At 41.3% G+C, this 17,742-nt stretch overlaps 1 protein-coding gene across 1 annotated transcript; it reads left to right on the top strand.

Annotated features, from left to right (window-relative positions):
- Window positions 1-276: 276 nt before the first annotated feature.
- Window positions 277-16,158, top strand: LOC118385241 (stomatin-like). Its single transcript, XM_035772216.2, has 7 exons — window positions 277-465; window positions 8,964-9,073; window positions 9,883-9,955; window positions 13,533-13,615; window positions 13,698-13,901; window positions 14,585-14,719; window positions 15,316-16,158. Exons 1-7 carry the CDS (start codon window positions 405-407, stop codon window positions 15,505-15,507), a joined length of 858 nt encoding a protein of 285 aa, XP_035628109.1. The 5' UTR covers window positions 277-404; the 3' UTR covers window positions 15,508-16,158.
- Window positions 16,159-17,742: the final 1,584 nt, after the last annotated feature.

Below are 17,742 nucleotides of genomic sequence, written 5' to 3'. Positions count from 1 at the left end.
ATGCCACCTGTAATTATGGAATGTTTGCTTACAAGTATAATTAATTGTCTGATCCATCCTTATGATCTGGGTGGAATTATGTGATACTTCCTTAACCTATAGGAAGTCCACCCAGTTGACTACTACAAAATGGTGAAAGTCCTCAATGGTGCTGCCCATGCTAGAACGGAAAACGAGCTTTCTGGCACTGGAGTCCTCCATATATCTCTATTTCATCGTAGTGGTTGACCTATTATACCCAGTAGGGGGTGACAAAGTGCATGAAAATTAAGAAAAAATATATTTAAGCGTCATCGGGAAATGTAGCCTACTATATTGTGACTCAAACACAAGCTGGTTTTCAGCAACAAGCATACTAACCTGAAGCCACAGCTCTGCGATCAGTGACTGAACTGTATTTTACAATGGAAGAATACGGCAAAGAAACCCAGTCGAGAGAGAGTAAAAGACGGGAACGTCAAGCAGGTAATCCGGTTTATTTACTAAATCCGGCGGATATGTTTATATTTATAGACAAAATGGCCACATTTGCGTCTCTTCAGACAACACATTACCAAAGAAAGTAGTGGGACAGGGACACGCCCTACAAAACACGGCTGTGTCATGCAAGTCCAGCAACCCACGCATTTTTGCCACAATGTAGCAGACTTGCTGATATAACAGTTACAGTTTGAGATTACAATTACATTGGACACATTTCGCCTACAGTGTTGTGCAGAAGCTACGAACTTCCAGTAGTTGTGCGTGGTTAAAATCACCAGGGAAAAGTCAGAAAAATAGCCATATTACAACCTGTGTTGTGATAATTTAGTTGTTTGCTCTAGAACCTGTTATTTCATATGTATTGCGACCGTGATTATATAGGCCTAAAGGCCGAGACAATAAGAAAACACAGTAGCAGAATAAATTCAACCACCCCTTTGTTGTATCACAAAACCGGAGAGCAACCTCTATCCGGTGAAGTCCACAAAGCATATTGCATGTAAACAAACAGTTAATTGACCTACAGCACGACCAAGCAAGTTAATGTTTCCCGACATTTTCGGACCACTAAACAACTAGCCAATTGATTTAGAATCACGAGAGTTATGCAAGTCACAAAGAAAACAGGAGCTGCCTCCACTATTCCCGCACCATCATATCACATGTGCTTAGTCTAATACCATGACAACTAAAAGATACCAAAAACAACTTAGTCCAATCAACGTAAGCTACATACAGTGGCGATTTTAGCATGTAAATCTTGGTAGGGCAAATTATTTACTTGCACTATAAATGGTGATAAACGGTGAACACAAACTGTTAGGGCCTACATAAAGTTGTCCCAACAGCAGTCCCAACACCTTACCACTGCCTCACCTGGCTAACAGCAGAGCCTTGTCTGGCAGCGATACAGTTCATTCAGCCTCAATTACTGCCTTTAAAAAAAACATAGCTGACTTGCTTAAACAAATGCGCTTTCTACTGACAATAAGCAGCATAAGGGGGAAGACAATACATAAGAGGCAATACGTAAAATTGATCAAGACATTAATGAGCGTGCTAGGACGGTTGTAATCATTAACTATTTGTTCAGCACTTTTGAAATGTATAGCGACAGAATTGAGAATTTGGGCCGTTCTTCGTGTTCTCCTTGTACACCAAGTCAGAACTGTAGGATAAATAAATGGGGCATATAAGCAGACAATGACAGCTCTTACAATATTTAATGATTACATTTCTCTAAAACCGGTTATAGGCCTGTGCACCACCATGTCAGAGCAGTAGGTGAAATTATGAGGGGAAAATATACCAAATTATTAGGGTGAGGCACATGGGCTACTAACAGCTTACTACACAACATACTTAGTATTACTTTCTTAGCTACAGTATACATATCTCCCAGGGATATTACATTTTTGGACTCCCCTTGTTGTGCTGTGCTCACTTGAACAGGAAGGTGGCACGGCAGTCCTTCATGGGCAAATTTTGTCATAAAACTTTGTCATCAAAGTCTGGCATTCTCTGGATTTATGGTGCTTTCAAGGGAACTCTGGAAAAAAATACAGTTGAAAAATGATGACATAAGTGATCTTCATGTCGTAGCTCTAGAAAGAGGCCCGAGTTCACGACTTACAATTGGAGTTGGATGACTGTTCAAAACATATTTTCTCAGTCAGAGATAATTTTTTCCTGAGTTCCCAGTTGTCTTGAACTCACTGAAGTTAGATTTCCCAGTTTTGAGTTAAGTTGTTTTGAGCGCGGCAGAAATCATGCTGGATTGACAGCATGGCCGATGTTGAATGCTTACCATTTTAAGCTCGGAAAAGAGAACCTTAAACCGAGAATTGGGACCACATTCTCACTCCACTGAATAACAGGCTAGTGATTGCTTCGCAATCCTTGCAGTTAGCCACGGATTCTTTCCAAACCACTCATTGTTGAATTTGCAATTTCCAACTTGTTGTGTAGTTATATGTCCAATGGCTAATGAGTACCGATGTTTTATCTTCATTTCTCTTCATATAACATGGATTAAAAATGATGTGCCAGTAGATTGTCGACTTAATTCATGAATGGATGATGACTGCTAGCGAAGACTTTGAAAGTATGTTGACATGATCAGTTCAATCAAAGCTGCTGTAGATACAGTTGAAGTTGGAAGTTTACATACACTTAGGTTGGAGTCATTAAAACAAGTTTTTGAATCACTCCACAATTCTTTTGATAACAAACTATAGTTTTGACAAATCGGTTAGGACATCTACTTTGTGCATGACACAAGTCATTTTTCCAACAATTGTTTACAAGCAGATTATTTAACTTATAATTCACTGTATCACAATTCCAGTGGGTCAGAAGTTTACATACTCTAAGTTGACTGTGCCTTTTAACAGCATGGGAAATTCCAGAAAAGGATGTCATGGCTTTAGAAGCTTCTGATAGTCTAATTGACATAATTTGAGACAATTGGAGGTTTACCTGTGGATGCATTTCAAGGCCTACCTTCAAACGCAGTGCCTCTTTGCGTGACATCATGGGAAAATCAAAAGAAATCAGCCAAGACCTCAGAAAAGAATGGTGGACCTCCACTAGTCTGGTTCATCCTTGGGAGCAATTTCCAATCGCCTGAAGGTACCACATTCAACTGTACAAACAATAGTATGCAAGTATAAACACCATGGCCATCATACCACTCAGGAAGGAGAAGCTAAAGTTAAAGCTTGGTCGCAAATGGGTCTTTCAAATGGACAATGGCCCCAAGCATACTTACAAAGTTGTGGCAAAATGGCTTAAGGACAATAAAGTCAAGGTATTGGAGTGGCCATCACAAAGCCCTGACTTCAATCCCATGGATAATTTGTGGGTAGAACTGAAAAAGCGTGTGCGAGCAAGGAGGCCTACAAACCTGAATAATTTACACCAGCTCTGTATGGAGGTTGTGGAAGGCTACCCAAAACATTTGACCAAATTTAAACAATTTAATGGCAATGCTACCAAATACTAATTGAGTGTATGTGCACTTCTTACCCACTGGGAATGTGATGAAAGAAATACAAGCTGAAATAAATCATTCTCTCTACTATTATTCTGACATTTTACATTCTTAAAATAAAGTGGTGATCCTAACTGACTTAAGACAGGGATTTTTTACTAGGATTAAATGTCAGATATTGTGAAAAACTGAGTTTGAATGTATTTGGCTAAGGTGTATGTAAACTTCGACTTCATGATTTGAGGTCATTTTATCGGTGATCAATGACCTTGAGCCTTCTTAGATGGGCACTTCTAATGTAGCTCTATGGCTGCATTTCAAACTCAAAGTAGACAGCCCTCAGCCCTAAACCCTCAGCCCTTGAATTACATTTTACCTTGTCACATCCAAGTATACCCTAAATTAATCTAGCTACATTTTATAGTCTTCTTACTACGAGACTAAGCCAATTTGCAAACACTAAAATCAATGTCTATATATTTTTTAGCAAGCTAGCTTCATACTTTTTTCTGACATGTCAAAAATGCAGCCTTGTTGATTAAATTTGTCACTTCGCGGCCACCAGAATTTGACGTGACTACAGTTTGCATTGAATTGTGGGTCATATCAACCCTGCAAGTGACCAAAGTTATTCACTCTCTCCTTCGAGCTAAATCGAGGGCAGAGGGGGCTACAGTGAATTGAACCTCCACTTAAGATGGCAATCCAAACTGCATCCAGTTTTACTGGGATTACCCAGAAGGAAAGTGGCTAGTGCAAGGGCTGAGGGGGTAAAAATAACATGTTTGGACTGCAGCCTATGGCAGCACCCAAGGGGTTTGAATTTTTGGTCCAACGCTCTAACCACCTGCCTCACGAGGATCCCGCCTGTTACGCGAAGGCAGTAAGAAGCCAAGGTAAGTTGCTAGCTGGCATTAAACTTAATCAATCATAATCACTAGTTATAACTACACATGGTTGATGATATTACTAGTTTATCTAGCGTGTCCTGCGTTGCATATAATCGATGCGGTGCGCATTCACGAAAAAGGACTGTCGTTGCTCGAACGTGTACCTAACCATAAACACCAATGCCTTTCTTAAAATCAATACACAGAAGTATATATTTTTAAACCTGTATATTTAGCTAAAAGAAATCCAGGTTAGCAGGCAATATTAACCAGGTGAAATTGTGTCACCTCTCTTGCGTTCATTGCACGCAGAGTCAGGGTATATGCAACAGTTTACGCCGCCTGGCTCATTGAGAACTAATTTGCCATAATTTTACGTAATTATGGCATAACATTGAAGGTTGTGCAATGTAACAGGAATATTTAGACTGATGGATGCCACCCATTAGATAAAATACGGGACGATTCCGTATTTCACTGAAAGAATAAACGTCTTGTTTTCGAGATGATAGTTTCCGGATTCAACCATATTAATGACCTAGGGCTCGCATTTCTGTGTGTTATTATGTTATAATTAAGTCTACGATTTGATAGCGCAGTCTGACTGAGCGATGGTAGGCACCAGTAGGCTCATAAGCATTCATTCAAACAGCACTTTCGTGCATTTTGCCAGCAGCTCTGCTGTTTATGACTTCAAGCCTATCAACTCCCGAGATTAGGCTGGTGTAACAATGTGATGTGAAATGGCTAGCTAGTTAGCAGGGTGCGCGTTAATAGCGTTTCAAACGTCACTCGCTTTGAGACTTGGAGTAGTTGTTCCCCTTGCTCTGCATGGGTAATGCTGCTTCGAGGGTGGCTGTTGTCGTTGTGTTCCTGGTTCGAGCCCAGGTAGGAGCGAGGAGAGGTAAGGAAGCTATACTGTTACACTGGCAATACTAAAGTGCCTATAAGAACATCCAATATTCAAAGATATATGAAATACAAATGGTATAGAGAGAAATAGTCATATAATTCCAATAATAACTACAACCTAAAACTTCTTACCTGGGAATATTGAAGACTCATGTTTAAAGGAACCACCAGATTTCATATACAGTATTATCATGTTCTGAGCAAGGAACTTAAACATTAGCTTTCTTACATGGCACATATTGCACTCTTACTTTCTTCTCCAACACTTTGCTTTTGCATTATTTAAACCAAATTGAACATGTTTCATTATTTATTTGAGGCTAAATTGATTTTATTTATGTATTATTTTAAGTTAAAATGTGTGTTCATTCAGTATTGTTGTAATTGTCATTATTACAAATACATTTAAAAAATTGGCCGATTAATCGGTATCAGCTTTTTTTGTCCTCCAATAATTGGTATCGGTATCGACGTTGAAAAATCATAATCGGTCGACCTCTATTACCAACCCCTGCGCGCCATATTTTCCACTGGCTGCCCCACCATCACAGAAAGCACTGAGCTAGGCTGAAACACCTGTATTCTGGAGCTGCCTTACTCAGGAAAGCAATAAAAAGACCATAGCTCTGTTCGAATACCCATACTAACATGTTGTATACTACATACTTAATGAGTATATACTAGTAGTTAATTTTAGTATACTGTAAACGACCAGTATCCTTGCAGTTCAGCGTACTAGCTCTTCGCCTGTCTACTGGAAGTTGATGCTGTCGCTATTCAATCCTTTGCTAGATTGTTAGCATAACAAATTACTAGCTAGACATTTTATGACTTCGGATGTGTTCTTAAATTCAGTCTAGAGTGCCAGATTGCACTCTGAGCATTTGTAAATTGAGAGCACTGTCCGTTTGTAAATTCAAAGCATTTCGCTCTGGGAGCGTTCAGAGCGCACACTTGACGCTCTGGCCCCAGGAGTAGGGTTGATTCGAGCAATGTAAACTTACAACGGCAGTCAAGCACTCAATCTAACTGTCCAACTTGCTAGCTACTTACAGACACAAATGAGAGACACCTCACTCTGACCATTTTACTCGCTCTAGCAGAGCTGGTTAGGCAGTTTTCATGTTATCCAGAGCGTTGCTGCTGGCAACAATTTAATTACGTTTTTTTTGCCGACGTTTACTGAAGCCGGCCATATTCAACGGGTGTTGAGCGTTCGTAAATGTATAAGTTATTCTGCGCTCTGGTAGAGTGCTCTGAAATCAGAGTAGATAGCCTGAGCAAATTTTTACGAAGGCACCCGAATGTCCATTGAGAACGGACAAGAACTATACCACTTAGTTAAGAATGACAGGAATAATCAGGTCAATAAACATTGGGTAGTTAGGATATAGTTAATATACTGGCAAGTTTGATGTATTAGTAGCCAATTAACGTTAGGTAACTAGCTAACATGCTATGTGGTTCATAAGGATAGCGTAGCTAACAAATTGAAATGTAGCTAACAAATTCTAACAAAAAGGTAACTTATTTGAAAAGTCATTACTTTATTATATTGCTCAACATTTTAACATTTGTCATAATTAGTTAAAGCAAATAATTTCAATCTGCTCTCATTGGACTTCGGCTGCATATTTTCTGCCATTTTTCTTCAAACCCGAAAACGATGTGAATACACCCCCATTTTCCAAAGAATTGCATTATGGGCCCTAAAAGCACTGAAGGTGTCCGCTGTTTGTATACTTGGTATTTTGGCAAATGTAGTTTACTTATTTATTTTTTGCTCAGCCCCACCTGCCGTGAATGACGGGTCGCCACTGGTTAAATATGATGTGGCTGTCCATGGTTCTGATATGTGTGTGTTTCTGGAAGTAGAAAAACATGTTGACTCACCCTACTTATAGAGAAATGCCAATGTTGTTGACAAAATGGTCTGTCACTCTGTCATAAAGTACACACTTTTATTTGTTGTTGTCCTACGCTACCTGGTGAAAATTCTTGCTCACTAGCCTAACTTCCTTGCATGGGCAACGTTAGCTAGTTAACATTAGCCTTCTACATCTAGCTACATATTGAACTTCCATCCCCTCAGGCCAGGGGAACAGTGTATGAACTAATGGTTGGATCAGAGTTGCCATTATAATCATTGACCAGTATGGAGAACTAGTTAAAACCAGAAGTACAAATCCCTATCTCCATCCATGGCTAGTTTATGAAAGGGCAATTTTAGCTAGCTAGCCTCCAGGAGGACAACAACACAGCGAGATGTAACAATTCAAGTTGTTTCTGTCATTTAAGTATGCTCTCAATGCGATTTGATAGGAGTGACGCCAAATTCAAACTGGCTTCCCTTGACACTTTTTTTTTAGTGTGCCAGGACCAATCACAGTTGAGCTCACTCATTTTAGCTCGAAAGCCATATTATATATTTAATCAAGGAAGGCCAAATGCTCGCTGGCTTTCCTTGCATTCAATGTTACGGGCGGCAAAGATGACATACTCTTTATGACTAGACATTATCAGACAGAGACAGAGGGGCTCTGTTTCACTCACTTGGAAGCTTTCTCCAGCGATAATACTGTACATTCAGCCTCGTGCAAATTGAAGAAAAAATATGAAACACAGAGATACGAAAGATGTACATTATTTTCTGTATTATTTTTTTCTTGGTCATTTTTTGGGGGGGAAGCCTGGCATCAATGAATACACGCCACTGCCAGCTTCAGACCGCAATTAGGATCTTAACGGGCTCTATCTAATGCCACGTTAAACAACTGAACTCGTAACTCTCCGACTTCAGTGCATTCAAAACAACTGGTAAATCTGACAAAAACTATCTCCGACTGGGGAAAAACGATTTGAACAGTCATCCAACTCGGAATTCCAACTCGGGAACTCGGGCCTCTTTCTAGAGCTCCGACGTTCCGACCTGAAGATCACTGATGTCATGATTTCACCTCGTATTTTTCCAAGTTCTCAGTCGTTTTGAAAGCGGCATTTATTGCAAATTCCGAATGAGTAAACATTTCTAAAAACATCCTTCCACTTTGACATTATGGGGTATTGTGTGTAGGCCAGTGACAAAAGAAATCTACATTTAATAAAACAATTATTCAGGGTGTTAATCTAGGGAAAGTTTAGTGTTACCTGGATGGGATGCTTCCGCTGGTTGCTGACATGAGACACATGCACACTGTTTCTGGGTATTACCGGTAGTTCTAAAACAAATTTCAGCCTAATTGTTTGTAGCCTATGTATCTGATGCACAATTTAGGTTATTAAGGTTGCGTTTACACAGGCAGCCCAATTCTGATATTTTTTACATAATTGGTCTTTTGACCAATCACATCATGTCTTACCATATCAGATCTTTTTCAGAGCTGATCTGGTTGGTCAAAGACCAATTAGTGGGAAAATGATCAGAATTGCCTGTCACAAAAACAAAAAATTGGGTTAAAATGTGGAAGACACATTTCAGTTGAAGGCATTCAGTTGTACAACTGACTAGGTTTCCCCCTTTCCCTTTCACTTGGCAATTCACAGAAGAATCCAAATGAAAAATGAAGAGTAAAGAAGTTACCAGAAATGCATGATGTTGAAGGGGCTGCTCTTCTAATGGCTGGGATGTGAAAAGGTTTATTTTCTGTCTTTGGTTGTATTTGACTTTGTTTTGTATTGTCTTTCAGCCTTGGAGAGCTCAGATACTGACAATGGCCTATGTGGTTGGATCATAGTTGGTTTATCCATCCTTCTGATGCTTGCAACTCTGCCTCTCTCCATATGGATGTGTATTAAGGTACAGTTATTACCTATACATCCACACAAGATAGATGATGCGTGAACTATGCACACATGACTGTAAGTCGCTTTGGATAAAAGCGTCTGCTAAATGGCATATATCATATATCATATCATAACTGAGAACTGGTTAGTGGTGTCATTTGTGAGAGTCTATTTCTTCTATGAATTGATCACTTACCAGTATGCCTTTGTTCCCATGGAAATTGGCTTTCTCTTCTTTTAATGCTACACCAGCTGCCAGAGTTGTATTGTTAGATATACAGTGCCTTGCGAAAGTATTCGGCCCCCTTGAACTTTGCGACCTTTTGCCACATTTCAGGCTTCAAACGTAAAGATGAAAATTTCAGTCTCTCGATGTGCAAAACTGATAGAGACATACCCCAAGCGACTTACAGCTGTAATTGCAGCAAAAGGTGGCGCTACAAAGTATTAACTTAAGGGGGCTGAATAATTTTGCACGCCCAATTTTTCAGTTTTTGATTTGTTAAAAAAGTTTGAAATATCCAATAAATGTCGTTCCACTTCATGATTGTGTCCCACTTGTTGTTGATTCTTCACAAAAAAATACAGTTTTATATCTTTACGTTTGAAGCCTGAAATGTGGCAAAAGGTCGCAAAGTTCAAGGGGGCCGAATACTTTCGCAAGGCACTGTATATACTCACTTTAAAGTTAAAAAAAAGGGGGGGGTTGTTGATACCCAATCAGTGGTATTTCAATATTGACTGATCAGTGAAGGTAGAGTGAGAAATGTCAAATGAGTGCTAGGGGACAACTAATTAAGCCACTGTTTCTTTCTCTCCCAGATTGTGAAGGAGTATGAGAGGGCCATCATCTTTCGCCTGGGGCGGATCGTACGAGGAGGAGCCAAAGGGCCAGGTAATAGATACACTTCCCATCACCACCGTCACATGCACTGTCCCTGGAGAAAGTTTCACTGTACATATTTGCTATGATTCTCTCAAGGTCCCATACTTACTTTACCAAAACCCTTGATTAAACATATTCTGATCACAGACTGTATGAGATGGATGAAAATTGCAATAAAAAAAGTATGTGGGCCAGTCTTAAAAACACCTTAACTGTGAAAATATGTTTAGGAGAGAGTCAAGCCTCTTTTCAGTGTTAATGTGGTTAGGGGTACATCTTCTTTGACCTATCTGTTTTACATTGTAGTGGGCTGCTGCACTACTACTTCCATTGGACCACTGTGCAGGGGTGCACTGCAACGGGTCAGTTCTGCACATCCTGTGTCCTAGTTTAACCTCTCCTGTCCTGTAGTAACTTATGTGTTAACATAATTCCCGAATGTACACATAATTCCAGGGTTCACACATGCTTTCAGCAAGCACACTTTCTTTCCTTAAGCATAGTTTGTGTGGTAAGATGTTTGCCTTGGTTACACTGTAAAAGATGTCAGGTGTATCTGGTATGATGAACTGAATATGCAAATATGTTCCCTGCAAATCTTCATAGAATACTTTAGCAGAACTTTTAAAGAGGTCATTATTCAACAAATACGGCCACTACAGAATCTGGCAATAATTGCAATCAATTAACTAATGCTCTTAAGAGGCTTAAACTAAAGCTCTTGTCTGAATTAAAGTGATCTGAGAGCTTTACTGCTATCCTGTCTACAGATTGACATCTTGATGAGCAGCAGTGGGCCTAGTCATGGTGCTGGATTGTTAGTGAAGAATAAACACCCACATCCCTCTTCAGCCCTCTGCTCTCTCTCATCTTTCTTTTGAATTTTTTGTTTGTGTTGTCCTTCGCCTTGATGATATTACCCTTTGATTGATGCTAACCCTATCCCTATTTGACATGCGTTGCCATGATGTTGTAATGGGTATTTGCAATGGGTTCTCTTTCCTAATTTCTGTAACTGATGTGCTGAGCAGAGGGCATGCCTCTCCTCTCTCTTTGTAGTTGGAGTGGAAGAGTGATGCTGAGGGTTTTATTGACTGTTTTCCCTCAGTATATAGTGTCATTCTTAAGATGGCTGATTAATTAGCTGTATTTACACTCATGTGAGATTTTGTGGTGGTCCGGGGGTATGTTGGAAAATTGCTGCGGGGACTTGCTTCCATTCAGCCACAAGAGCATTAGTGAGATTGGGCACTGATGTTGGGCGATTAGGCCTGGCTTGCAGTCGGCGTTCCAATTAATTCCGAAGGTTTTCGAAGGGGGTTGAGGTCAGGGCTCTGTGCAGGCCAGTCAAGTTCTTCCACACCGATCTCGACAAATAATTTCTGTACGGACCTCGCTTTGTGCATGGGGGCACAAGGGAAATTTCAATGGAACATTGTCATGCTGAAACAGGAAAGGGCCTTCTCCAAACTGTTGACACGGAGTTGGAAGCACACAATCATCTAGAATGTCCTTGTATGCTGTAGCGTTAAGATTTCTCTTCACTGGAACTAAGGGGCCTAGCCCGAACCATGAAAAACAGTCCCAGAACATTATTCCTTCCTCCACCAAACTTTACAATTGGCATGTTGTTCTTAGGCTTGTGTACGGCTGCTTGGCCATGGAAACCCATTTCATGAAGCAGTTTGGAACTCTGTAGTGAGTGTTGCAACTGAGGACAGATGCTTTTTACGCGGTTCAGCACTCAGTGGTCCCGTTCTGTGAGCTTGTGTGGCCTACCACTTCGCGGCTGAGACGTTGTTGCTCCAAGACGTTTCCACATCGCAATAACAGCATTTACAGTTGACCAGGGCAGCTACTGCCAATGTTTGTCTATGGAGATTACATGGCAGTGTGCTCAATTTTATACACCTGTCAGAAACGGGTTTTGCTGAAATAGCCAAATCCATTCATTTGAAGGGGTGTCCACATACTTGTGGCTATTTAGTGTACTTGAGTCAAGGGGCATTTCAATATAACCTTTTCTAATTTTGTATGACTTTCTATCAACTCTGTCCAGGACAATGTATACATTAAAAAGCCTACAAATATGCAGGCCTCATTTATTTTCAAAGACACAACTGGCATATCAGACTTCTAATAAGTAGTTGTACCGTCAACTTGGTCAAGTTTGTCGGCAAGAATGCTGACCGGATTTCAATTAATACCTGAACAAATGATTAGAGGGCCGACACATTTCAGTAAAGACTTTGAACACTGAAAACATTTGCGGGGACCAGAATGAGGTTCTCTCTCCTCACTAAATGTATTTATTTATTTGTTTTACCTTTATTTAACTAAGGCAAGTCAGAGAATGTTTTTAACTTATTTGCAGATAATTGTTGTCTATAACAACAAAAAAAAGTAATAGTAACAGTATGCAGAGCCAAATTAACCAAATATTCTTCACTTTTACTGACTGGGTAAGTAGAAAAGGGCTTAACTGCCAAAATCGCGCACTATCCCTTTAACAATGTGGAAGATATGCTATTACCACACAAACCTCCAACCTCCAGTGATTTCAGGTGACATGGCATTACTTGTGCAGGGGTGGTACTAATGTAACTGTAAAGTGGCCACAGTAGTCTTATCTAATCTACCATAGCCATGCTATGGACCTCAAACTCTCAAGTCTGTTTTATGTTTGTGGGAAGCCTTCTGTTATGCTCTCCATGGATGAAACATGATCTCACGGGATTCCGGAACAGCCACATGATGGCAGCCTGGGGTAATAATAGACCCTCTCCATCTATCACGGAGGGACCTTCACGTTCCTCATCTGCCCTAAGAGCCCAGGCATAAACACCAATGTTTATTTTAGTATTTGGTTTCCCCAAGGTAAACTCTACTCATCTCCACGCTCTCTCCCTCACCCTCCGCAGCAAGCCTTTGTCCAACTGACGGATAAGATCTTTTAACAGGATCAACTGTTATATGTCAGACTATAGGCTATAATCAGTAGTCATTACTTTTTATGCCAGATCTTTCCCTGATGCTTCATGCATTGGTCTTGCTCTGCATTAGCCTTAACCAAGTTGTTGCCATTTTTAGGGTGGGAATCCATGGAATTTTTCATCATATCCCATGATGCTTTTCATAGCAAATTTAGAGCATACTCCTACATTGCAGTATTACCAGGGCCAGCTGGGAAAGTCCCAGCTAGGAAAAATGAATATAGAAGAAGGAAATGTATACACAAGTTAAGTTTTAAATACCTCTGTTAAGACTCTTTCTTACACACCATCATGCCCAGCACACTGTGTTTGTACTGTGCTATATTGTACCATGCTGAACCTGAGTGTGTGCAAACAAATAGGTGTTCATGAATTTAGCAAATGTATTGAGTTATGACCAACAGCATTCATGTGACTAATGGAACTCAGGCTTGAATGTAGTCTTATGCCAGACATTTACTCAATTCTACTGTACTGTATGTTAAATGATTTATGCTACCCTTACTGACAAAGACATTTTCTCAGCTTTTGTGATATTTAGTAGCTTTAAACTTTGCTGTTAAATTTGTGTGTGCGTGTGTCACACCCCACAGGCCTGTTCTTCATCCTGCCCTGCACAGATAGCTTCATCAATGTGGACATGCGCACCATCACCTTCGACATCCCCCCACAAGAGGTGAGCCCCCCGTATTACCATGATTAGCCTACCATGTAATACATAGTGTTGTCAGTGTAACTGAATGTTCCCCCCTCATCAGGTTCTGACTAAGGACTCAGTAACGGTCAGTGTCGATGGAGTGGTGTACTACCGTGTTCAGAATGCCACCCTGGCTGTGGCCAACATCACCAACGCTGACGCTGCCACCCGCCTCCTGGCACAAACCACCCTGAGAAACGTCCTGGGAACCAAGAACCTGGCTGAGATCCTATCTGACCGTAATGAGATCGCCCACAGCATGCAGGTACTGAACCACATCGACCACTAATGACTCTGTACTGACCATATGCTGACATGCACAACTCCACATCATGCATGTATTAGAGGACTGTGTAGATTATAGTTATTCATTTAGTGTTGAACAGCAAGCCATAATTGCCACAATACAGGAGAAGATATTGCGAGAGTTCACTGAATGGCTCTGTTTTTAGAATGTACACTGTAATGTGTAAGGTTAGGATTGGAGAAAACTCATTCATTGATCTTCCGGTTATGGCCTTTCTCATTGTTTTTAACCTGGTCTCTCAAGACATTTCATCCTCCAGACTTACTGCTGCAGTAACATTTGGATCTCTATCAGTTTAATATAAAGATTTTATTGTTTTCACAGATACTGGATAGGTGCAGTGAAATGTGTTGTTTTACAGGGACGGCCGTAGAAGTACGGAGCCGCTGGTTCAAATTAGGGTTAAGTGCCTTGCTCAAGGGCACATCGACAGATTTTTCACATTGTTGGCTCGGGTATCCGAACTTGCGACCTTTCGGTTACTGACCCAATGCTCTAACCCCTACGGTACCTGTATGTCAGATTGATATGTCATCTAGTCTTCACAGAGATGCTAAGGAAGGGGTGTTCTGGGACTATTATGACCTGAGGTTACCTATTGGATGTGGAGCTGAATGTTTTACCACCTGTGTTGTTCCCAGTCCACCCTGGATGATGCTACAGATGACTGGGGTATCAAGGTGGAGCGGGTGGAGATAAAGGACGTCAAACTGCCCCAGCAGCTCCAGAGGGCCATGGCAGCAGAGGCCGAGGCTAGCCGCGAGGCCAGGGCTAAGGTACAGCACTGACACATACAGACCAGGGTAACACACACGCTGGAACATGCATGCATTTCGTCTATTTTTCAGGTTAATAATTTTCCTCTGAGTGAAAATTCCAGATGTCTTCTCAGTTTTGTTATTTCTTGGCTTGATTTACTCTCAAAATATATCTTTCAGATGAAAATGTTTTTGTGTAGGGTCAAGATGTCATCTGCCTTGTTCCTTAGCAACCAGTGGTATTGCTGTAAAAACCCTTCCATTAAGCTAGAATAGATAGTGAGAGCAAAGCAGGCCACAAGCTGGGGAACCTCTAACCGAGTCTCCTCCCATCGGCCATTACACTGCTTGGATACCATCTTCACATGTTGAATCTGCTAGTTAAAGATGAGGTCTCTGGGATTGATTTATTTGATTTATTTAATCATCCACTCTCTCTATGGTTTCTCTCTATATACTCACATTCACTTGTTCTGTGCATACTGTGGAATTCTCTCTCTCTCTCGCTATCATCTCTCTTCATTAACTAATGGTCCCTCTTTTCTCCCCATCTCTCTGTATCTGTCCCCCTCCTCCCTTCCTGCTGTCCCGTGGGCCCTTGTGTCTGTGTGTAGGTGATCGCAGCGGAGGGGGAGGTGAACGCATCACGGGCTCTGAAGGAGGCCTCCCTGGTCATCGCTGAGTCTCCGTCTGGCCTACAGCTGCGCTACCTGCAGACGCTCAACACCATTGCTGCCGAGAAGAACTCCACCATCATCTTCCCTCTGCCAATGGACATGATGCAGGCCTTCATGAAGAGGGACTGATGGGTGCTTTGTAATTGCTGTTACACACACACTCAAGAAACAAACGTTCACACATATATCATAGTATTATGCTTTGCGAATCTGCTGTAGAAATGTAGTGGCTGTGATTGAGTGAACCATTTCCCTTGTGCCAAATGTTCTTAGGTCAATGCCAGCTGGTGCAGAGGAGGATAGTTAGAGAGCTTGCCTAAGCTTATGCGTCAAATAACTTAATGTAACCATTTTATGTGTGTGTTAACGCAATTGAAGTGAACAGAGAAACAGGGTTTGAACAAAACCAAAGGAAACTGAGTCACCAGCTCTACTGAGGTGTGGTGTTTCCTGCACTGATATGAGACTGAGACCAGGATGTGCTAGGGACCCTGTTTGTCTGTTTCTATGGGAAGAAACCTATTTACTATGGCCATGTTAAACCTCTCAAGCCTTAAGTCATTGCTATGGGGTCAGTGTACTCATTTCATGTCGTTTCTATGCATATCTGGATGGAAATTGGAAATGGATTTTGATATTTTCAAATAGCAGTATTTTATAACCACACTCTTGAGTGTGAAAGAAGCTACATGTAATTTGTATGGGATTTGGAAATTGGTCCTGCATTTTCTGATAGCATACTCCTGTATTGCTATATTTAATAAATATAATCTTTGGAGAGTCCTGATCAGTGTTTGTATTGGCACAGAGTTTAGTGATGGGTTCCATCCAGATCAAAGATGTCTTTGAATCAGAAAAGCACTGTGATCAGATGCTGTTACAGATCCTATACATTATAAATTACTTTACTGTATAAAACATGGTATGTGTTTTATGTTTACTCTGCTGTTTGTGTAAAGGACATTGTTCCATTACTATGTTTGTTACTAAAACTGCTCTGCTGTAGCCTATTTTCATCATATTGAAATTATTTCTTATCAAGTTAGGGCTGGCCGATATATTTGAGTTTTGTGTTTTAGCACGATGTGGAAAATGCCTGTATCGCAATAATCGAGGTTCTGTTATAACGTAACGTTTTACAAATGCAGCATCTCACTGTCTCTTCTGTCAGCCCAATGTCGAATCATCCTACTGTCTCTTCTGTCAGCCCAATGTCGAATCATGTTCCAATTGCGTGCCAACACGTGCACAGAGGTTATCCACCACAGCCCTAGACAGCCTTTCACAGGTTGTAACCACGCCGGAGAGGTGTACTAGCGGTAAGATTCCACCAACATGGAAAGTGAGGAAGCCAGCTCAGCCTCTCGTGAGGATGAAATCATCCCCAAAAAGGGCAGCAATATTTTTTTCTGTAATATGGAAGGGGTTCTTCGGGTTTAAGAGGTCTGATGTTAAGCAAACGAATGTCCTGTGCAAAATGTGTCGAAAGAGAATTGCTACGAAAGGCAGCAGCACAACCAACCCCTTCCATCACCTGCAACTGAAACACGGTGGAATGGGAGGAATGCGTGAGACTACGCAATGATGATTCCAGTCGCCTGAGTCCCAAAACGTCTGTTAATTAAAAGAGAAGCTACCATAGCCGCATCCTTTTCAGACGTAATCCCTTATGACAAGAAATGTTTGAGGTGGAATGAGAATGGATGCATTGACCTATTACATGGCGAAATATATGGTTTCAGTCTGTAAGTGATGCTACAGTTACTAGAGGAGAGAGACCAAGTTGAGACGCTGGACCAGGTGGATAAGGTATGATTCAAGGCAGTTTATTTGAAGGTAAAAATGTCTGATACAAAGCGTGCACGGATCCTCTCATTTGGCTCAGAAGGAGTCAGCTGAAAAGGATGCCTAAACAGAGTGTGCAAAGGTATTTGAACATAGAATGACGTAGGTTGATTCTTGTAGTTCTGTCTTCTGACTGGTTGGTGGAGGTTGGAGGCAGGTCCTGTCCGACCCTTTGCCGGTGCCCCATTGGTGCTTCTTGAAGTCGTCTGATCCTGGCCCCTGCTCAGTTGAACGGAGTGAGGGGTGTGTGTGCGTTGAGGTGTCTGTGTGTCTGTGTGTGTCAAGACAATTGAGATAAGGGGAACTGAAATTGACAGTGGCGCAAGTAGGGGTTTGTGTGTCCAGGGATGTCAGTTGAAATGAGTGTGGGGTGTGTGTGCGTTCGTGCGCTGTAATGTATGTGTGTGTCAATTTGTGTGTCAAGAGGCCATGAGATAGGGGGAACTTGGGCTTACAGTTGGCGCTTCAGGCTAGGGGTTTTGACAGGGATGCATATGATGGCCTCAGTCAGAGAGATGA

Source organism: Oncorhynchus keta, chromosome 6 (genome assembly GCF_023373465.1).
Source record: "Oncorhynchus keta strain PuntledgeMale-10-30-2019 chromosome 6, Oket_V2, whole genome shotgun sequence".
Classification (NCBI taxonomy): domain Eukaryota; kingdom Metazoa; phylum Chordata; class Actinopteri; order Salmoniformes; family Salmonidae; genus Oncorhynchus; species Oncorhynchus keta.
This window is presented reverse-complemented; position numbering and strand designations above follow the sequence as displayed.